The sequence below is a fragment of the Hyla sarda genome, chromosome 12 (assembly GCF_029499605.1).
Source record: "Hyla sarda isolate aHylSar1 chromosome 12, aHylSar1.hap1, whole genome shotgun sequence".
Lineage (NCBI taxonomy): Eukaryota > Metazoa > Chordata > Amphibia > Anura > Hylidae > Hyla > Hyla sarda.
In genome coordinates this window covers 65,625,934-65,633,803 of record NC_079200.1, presented here as the reverse complement: position 1 = coordinate 65,633,803, position 7,870 = coordinate 65,625,934, and the positions used below count along the sequence as shown (strand labels likewise).

The window sequence follows — 7,870 nt, the reverse complement described above, 5'->3', positions numbered from 1 at the left end:
GGCTCCGAGCTGGCAAATATTTCAATGAGAGCAGCCTCTGATGCCCTGTGTGATGTGTGAGCATACCCATGCACTGGCGGGTGATTTTTTAAGAATGTAAAGTGAGACGTCTGTCTTAAAAGATACCCCCATTGTGAAGCAGGATATCCTCTTCTGTGTGTGTGCGCAATGTATTTGAGACATCATAGCAGCTAAACTCCTTCTTCTCACAGTGTATAATAGAGATACAGGGGAGCAAGATTACCTCTTCTTTGTGTGCAGTGTATGGGAGACATTATAGCAGCTAATATCCTGCTTCTGAGGGTGTATTATAAAAATTAAGTGGAGCAGTATCTTGTCTTGGATGGGAGGTAGAGATGATGGGGAAAGGGTCATATATATGTTATATTATGGCCAGAAAATATGCTACATCATACAGTGATGTTGCACTTAAGGGATATGTATCAGCTAAGCAAATTATTAATACAAGTGATGGGATTTGACAGATGTTTATTGAGCAAGTGACAGGGACTCAGTAAATGTCTATGGGCACCTGGATAATGTCTGCATTCAGGCAAATCCTACCTACTCATTGCATTGAAAGTACAGCCAACGGGTAACCTAGTCAACGACTGTCAAGATGGCACAGAAAAATGAAACTGTGAAGATAAGATAATGAATAGTACCAACAGCTGTACAATACATTGTCTTCAGTGTCTATGTACTGATTTTTGACACATCACAACCATACAGCCATCATATCCATACAATGGAAACATTCATTTGTCTGTAAACATCTTTTTTTAACATAAAGAAATCAAACCTTTTTTTTTTCTATAAAAAATATTTTATTAGAAGGCAGCTACGAAAACTGTGCTGAGCTATTCTGAACTGTCCATAGTTACATTTGTTTCAAAGCTATGGAAAATGAAAGAAAAGACTAAAAACAATAAAAATACAACAAAGCTGTTCTTAAACCTTTTTTTTTTATATATCTTCATAGGTCACTAACTAAAAGCATATCTCTAAGTCCCTGGTTGAGGATCATTTCCCCAAATCTGTCTAAATTTCTTCTGGTCACAACTGGTGGTTTAGTTTCTGGCAAGTTGTAATCCTCTATAAGTGCACTGATTCTTAGGGTCTATTCACATGGCAGAATTTCCGCAAGCGGAAATTCAGAAGTGTGAATGGGAATACGGAATCCCATAGAAGTCTATGGGCTTTAATTTGATGCGGAATTCCACAAGCGGAAATTCTGCCATGTGAATAGACCCTTACTGAGCCTGTGCTGGGGTTGTGGTAGTACATAGCTGCCAATCAGAACAAGCAGAGCTGCAGTATTAAGCATGCAGGAATGACTTAGACTCTAAATTGAGCCACTGGTACTGGAGTCATTGTACAGTTGTGTTCCAATGGAGCAGAGCCAAAATGCAGCCAATTCTGAAGAAAACCGGCAGTAGAGATCGCAACAGGACCTCCGCTCTAGAGATTATCCACCTTTGTGGTCTCCAACTAAATAAATTGCCTTACTACTGTAAAATCTAAATATGTGGTATGGTCAAGATACTCTTGGGCCACGAACTAAACAGCATTTCTCACTAACATCTAGAAAAAAAAATAAACAAACAAAAAAACAATAAAGTCTTGAAATGAACTCTTTAGCCTGTATATCCTTCCAGCAGGGGGGTCTGAGAGCCTCAAACCCTTCTCCTCATTGCAGTATGGGGCACCTTACAAAATCTGATATAACACAACATTTTAGGCTAGGACAATGAACAAACTAGGATTTTTTTTTGGTCTTCTCTTCTGTAATATTATGTGTACAATTCTGTCTTCTGGTGGTGCCCGTCTCTTTACGTATACAATTCTGTCTTCAGTAATTTATTTTTTTTTTTTTTTATTCTGCTGATTCTTAGCTATAAATTGGGTTACAGGCAATTTATTCACCATTAGATCTTTAATGACAGCCATATAACTTGCTATCCAGCTTTTCTAAAAACTGTTATAAGTAAAAAAAAAATTATAAAAAAAGCTGTATATAATTTTTAACATCTTGACGAACTAGTCTGAATCGAGGAGTTACATTTACTATATTTTGTGAGAAATGCTTTTTACGTTCATTGAATAACCAGACCCTGAAGTCCTTCCAATCTCAAGTTGCTCTGCATTCCAATAATTTTCGAAAGCTTTTCCTAAAACTGTCATCCAGGAAGGCATAAAGGAAAGGGTTGAGGCAAGAATTGGCATAGCTCAGACTTGTGATAAAGTAAGAGATTCCAATGACCAAAGAGGTCTCCTGCAAATCGGTAGTGAGTGATACAATGGTGGCCAGATGGAAAGGAGTCCAACAGAATAGGCAAACTGCCACGACAACAAAGACCATAATGGTGACTCTCTTCTTGGCCTTATCCAAGGCTTTTCCATTGGAATTCAACCTCATGTTCCGTAGCTTGTACAACATGACCATGTACAAGATGCAGATGGTGGAAACTGGGATTGCAAACCCCAAAAACAGGGTATAGATACGACTAGCCTTAAACCATAGCTTTTCTGGTTTGGGAAAGTTCAGTCCACAGCTCTTAAATTCCATGTCATCCATGTAAACGCCAGCAAAAATGGTGAAAGGCAGCACGATGACAATCACCAATACCCAGACTAGAATGCTGATGATCTTTGCCGCTCGGTAGGTGCGATAAGGCATCCTCTTAGACCTTACAGTTGCCAGAACTACTAGAAACCGGTCTATACTCATGACAGTCAAGAAAAAGATGCTCGAAAATATGTTGTATAAATCTATAGACAAGATGATTTTACAGAGGACAACCCCAAAGGGCCAATAATGTAGCAGGATCTCTGCAATGTTGATGGGAAGAACAAGAGTGAACAAGTCATCTGCAATCGCCAAGTTCAGGATGAAGAGGTTGGTGACAGTCTTCATCTTGGGGGCTTTAAGAATGACATAGATGACAGCGGTGTTCCCCGTCAGCCCCACCACACAAATTACAGAGTAGATGACAGGGAGAATGATATAAAAGTCAGGGGGTAGCTCATTGTTAGTGATATGCGTAGTTACACTACCAAGAATACAAGATATGTTGTGAGGACTCAGCAGGGACACATTCTCCATGGCTCTCTGCTTCAAATCCTGTTATTAGGACAAATGGGAAATAAGGTGAAGGCTCCACAGTTCATGGCTTTCCACATGTTGTATCTTCTCGGTACTTTAACCCATAGTATCAATCCACCAGCTAGTCATATAAAGGCATACTAAGAATGTGTATATTTTATGTGGAGCGTCTGGAAAAGTGTCAGATATGTCTGAATGTCCTCAGGGTGGTTATCTGTTCAGCTTCTGAAAGCTAAGCGAAGCAGAAAAGAAAAAATCAGACAAGATAAAAACAGGCAGATTTAGACATTTTTAATAATATTTTGGATCAGCAGAAGCTGCCTAAAGTAAAAAGGAAGATATAAAACAAAGTAAATGTATGAGCATATGTCTAACTATAGAAGCATTTGATGTAATAAGGAAAAACCTAAAAATAGCAAAAAGAACCAATAAATCCCTGCTGTGTAGACTGCACACTCAACCCCAATCTTTTTCCTCCATCTAAGAAGATGTCTATGAGGCTGTTTGGCTGGGTCCAATGTACAGGTTTATCACAATGGCACCAACAAGCAAAATAGTGAATCTGCAAGATCAGTATGGACTCCTTAAGGCTAAGTTTCCACTTGTTTTTTTTCTGGCAGTTTTTGGATATCTGCCACTGCAGTTTTTGAGCCAAAGTCAGAAGTGGATCCATAAAGGAGGAAAAGTGTAAGTTCTTCCTTTATATGTCCTATTCCTTTTGAATACACGTCTGGCTTTGGCTCAAAAACTGCAATGACTGTATTCCAAAAACAGAAAAAGAAACAAGTGGAAATTTAGCCTAAAGGGATTATCCAGGATTGGAAAAATAGAGCAATTTTTTTTCCAGAAAGAGTGCTACTCTTGTCTTTGGCTTGTGTGTTATTGCAGCTCGTTTTCAATGAAGTTAATAAAACAAAGCTGCAATACCACACACAACCTGAGGACAGGTGTGGCGCTGTTTATGGAAAAAAAGGCAGTTATTTTTTTCTATTCCTGGATGACCCCATTAACATTATATATCTTGTATTTATTTTGATAAAAAATCTTCGGTGACAACCAAATTTGTGTGTGTGATTCCAGCCAAACAGCACCAAAGTCATTTTTCTAAATCTACCAATTCCTTATCTGTGCATCCTTTAAAGTGATACTCCACTGGCCAGCATTCAGAACATTTGACTCTGAGTGCTGTGTGTGTGCGATGTGGGGGTTGACCACGCCCCTCGTGATGTCACGCCATGCCCCATTAAAGCAAGTCTATGGGAGGAGGCGCCACGCCCCCTCCCATAAACTTATATTGAGGGGGCGTGGTGTGACAATATGAGGGGGCGTGACCAACCGCTGCAGCGCACACACAGCCTTTGGAACTAAATGTTCTGAATGCTGACCAGCGGAGTATTCCTTTAATTCCCTATAATTGTTATGTAAGAGTTTTACCTTTCTACGGTCAAGAATTTCACATACAGTTACACTTTGGTACATGCACCTCCAAGCTATATGTCCTACATAATAGTGTCCTAACTCGAAAAGGGACATTTAGCAGAGATCGGAGATGAAAGCTCAGTTATGGTTTAGTAGCAATAGAGGGAGATTAATCCAACTGGTGCAATGGAAAGTTGGCGCAGTTGTCTAAAGCAACCAATGACATTCTCACTTACATCAACCAAGAGAAAGCATTTACTCTGCTTCACATTTCCTTGCTCCAATTTGGATATATCTCCTCTATTGTCAATTTTTGGTATGATCCAACCAAAGGTGTCAGGCTTCATGAAAAACCCCTAAAGATGCCTGAGATCCTATCTTGGTAATCTAGGAAAGGCTCTTAATGGTATCACCATGTTTGTCTCTGTGGGTATTGGATGATCAGAATGGAGAATGTCCCTATGAAGAACATCACAGCTTTATATACCTAGAATGGGAACATTTGTTAGCTTCCTGCTCATTAATGGAGCCTGGAGTGGCTGATAACATTGAACAATAGCTTTCTGTAGATGTCCTCCTCCTGACAGGCAGCTTGTGTGTTAGGTTAAGTGTTTCGCCCTGACACCCCCTTTAGTCAAGCAGTTAGGTATCCTGATATATACTATACTTCGTGGGTAGTGATCGACATAATGATTTAATAACAGCCTCCAGCATATAGGGGTTAATACAAATAAAGCATCATTCCAAGTGTAGTTTCGGAAATTATTTTTTCTCTATCCTTAATGGTTCCCCCAAAAATAATTATATACTGGAGAAGCGTGGGTGAAAATCTAAGGTTACAGCAAATTACATAAAAAGGAGAAACTAAAACAACAAAGCTATCTCTGGAACTACAAGTATCAGCAAGCTAGGACAATTGCTACAGTTTAAAAGCCACAGGTTATATTCCTCTGCTATTTATAGTCTATTTAGCTGTGGCAGTTCTAAGATGTGGCAGAGCAGAACCTACATGACAAGCTCAACTCCGCAACAAATGTAGAAATATTATAAACTAACATCATTATTATTCGTATTAATAATAATAATAATAATAATAATAATAGTAAACATATATATATTATGTGATGACACAGCTCCTCTACCTGTAGCTAATAGAACATCTCATGTAGTACTAGCCCCATCTATTACAGCAGAGCTGTGTTTGTCTCTTAACTGATTCTTTTGTCCACAATGAAAACTTACAGATATAAGATATATAAGTGTAGTATTAACTGCAGTCATATATCAACCAAAGTCTTCATGTATTGACAGTAAGAAATGCTGTGCCTCACTCAGCACTGCTACATCTGTACAATTGTCATGTGCATTCTTTCATGTGATAGAGATATCATTTCTCCTTGTACTCCCTGTACTGTCCATTCTGTGATCATCCTGCACTGTATTGACTGATCTCCATAGCTTATTTTCTGTTTCTCAGTTTTATATAGTAAACAATAGTCTTCATATATCTATAGGTATAGCTAGCTCCCTGAATCAGATTCTTATATGTCTTCCATACTATAAATGCTTTTCTTTTTTCCTCTTTTTCAAGATCCCCAACCTGTAGGACCTTTCCTGATCTATCTCAACAACTCAACCAGCTGTCTCCATAGGAGAATCCCTATTCTCTTCTGTGCCTTAGTTTAGACCCCTCTTCTGTGCCTTAGTATAGACCCGTCTTCTGTGCCTTAGTGTGCACCCCTTTTTTGTGCCTTTGTATAGACCCCTCTTTTGTGCCTTAGTGTGCTTATGTGCTTTAAGGTATACCCCTTTTCTATGCCCTAGTGTTGACAACTCTTCTGTGCCTCTGTGTGCAGACCCCTCTTCTGTGCCTCTGTGTGTAGACCCCTCTTCTGTGCCTTTTAATGCAGACCCCTCTTCTGTGCCTTTTAATGCAGATCCCACTTCTGTGCATTCTATTGTAGACTTCTTTTCTTTTCCTTCTAGTGTAGACTGCGCTTTTGTGCCTTCTAGTGTAGACCCCTTTACATTGCCTTCTAGTGTACACCCCTCATCTGTGCCCTCCATTAGAAACTCTTCTGTACCTTCTAACATAGACCCTCTCTTTTATTGCTCTCTCCAATATTGAAGTCTGTCAGTCTGCTTTTCTCTTCTCTATTATTCCTCCCTTGTGGGACCTGCTTTATACAGTACATCATTCTATCTTTCTCTCTAGTACCTAGCCTCCTTCCCCTAAACAACCCTGCTTCTGCTACTTTCACTTAAGATTCACATCTACTGTCTTCCTCTCTTGTTGTAGAAACTCCTTCTGCTCCGTCAGCTGTAGGACATATTCATTTAGCCCCTTTTCTTAAGCTTACCCTCTTCCCTACACATTAACACCCCCCCCCCAACTATTGTTATTTTTTTTTATTTTTTTTTTAAAGCCCCAACTGCCTTTTGCCACAGACCCCTACCTCAGCTATCCAGTCTTTTTGAAGAATACAGCCTCCTCTTCTGGAACCTCTGCTATTCTGCATAGGGTTACTACTTGTTTGCTTTTTTACAGGCATATAAAGTAAAGAGCACCAGCATCCCTTTGTATCAGCAATTCCCTTCATGTAGATTCCGATTGCGATCTTTAATATTCTACACTCCAACCTCTAAGTAATAAAGACTCCCCTAGTCCCTCAGCAGCATGTGGCTGATCCATACCTTGCTCTCCATGCAGTCTCTGCTCCCTCTCCTGCGCTCTGCTCCTTCTTTCTCTCGTCTACAACAGTTGTGCTTGGGAGGAGGATCTGTCAATGCTCTGTGACGTTATAAGCTTCTGGGAGCTCTCCACTCACAGGCTGCAGAAGTTTAACAAAACTTACTGTGGGTTAGTAAAGGAGGAGACCATGAATGATAAGCAGATGGGGCACATCTCATTCAGTTCATGACTATGCCACATACAGCGAGAAGGCTAATACTTATCTTAATTCCATTACAGACTTCACCTGGCGCAGATCGATGACCGCCTCTGCGACAAATTCAATACAAGTTACACCTTTTAGCAGGCATAAATTGTAATGGAAATCTCCACTAGCTCCGAGTATGTGCCTCTTGATAATTGCAGGGTGGTCCTACACTGGCTCGGTCTTAGTAAATTTCCCCCATAGATCCTTTATTAGATGGATCAGCAGGTCAATACGGAATATGGTATCATATTATCTGTTTACACTCTAATATGTGTCTTATTCAGATCCTATCTACTTGCTTAACATGTTCTTTGGCACCACAAGTCACAGCAAAGAGATGGATCCTGACATTAGAAGACCAATAGTGCATCTCAGGTGAACCACATATACCATGGCTTTCCTGGTA

At 39.8% G+C, this 7,870-nt stretch overlaps 1 protein-coding gene across 1 annotated transcript; it reads right to left on the bottom strand.

Moving 5' to 3' along the window:
- Positions 1-831: 831 nt before the first annotated feature.
- NPBWR2 (neuropeptides B and W receptor 2) lies at positions 832-7,357 on the bottom strand. The gene is made up of 2 exons (XM_056547735.1): positions 7,220-7,357; positions 832-3,338 (listed from the first exon to the last, which is right to left on the bottom strand). Exon 2 carries the CDS (start codon positions 3,104-3,106, stop codon positions 2,132-2,134), a length of 975 nt encoding a protein of 324 aa, XP_056403710.1. The 5' UTR covers positions 3,107-3,338; positions 7,220-7,357; the 3' UTR covers positions 832-2,131.
- Between the last annotated feature and the right edge of the window lie 513 nt (positions 7,358-7,870).

Bases quoted from the DNA above. Each gene is read 5' to 3' on its own strand.
- NPBWR2 (XM_056547735.1), bottom strand. From the start codon at position 3,106: ATGGAGAATGTGTCCCTGCTGAGTCCTCACAACATATCTTGTATTCTT.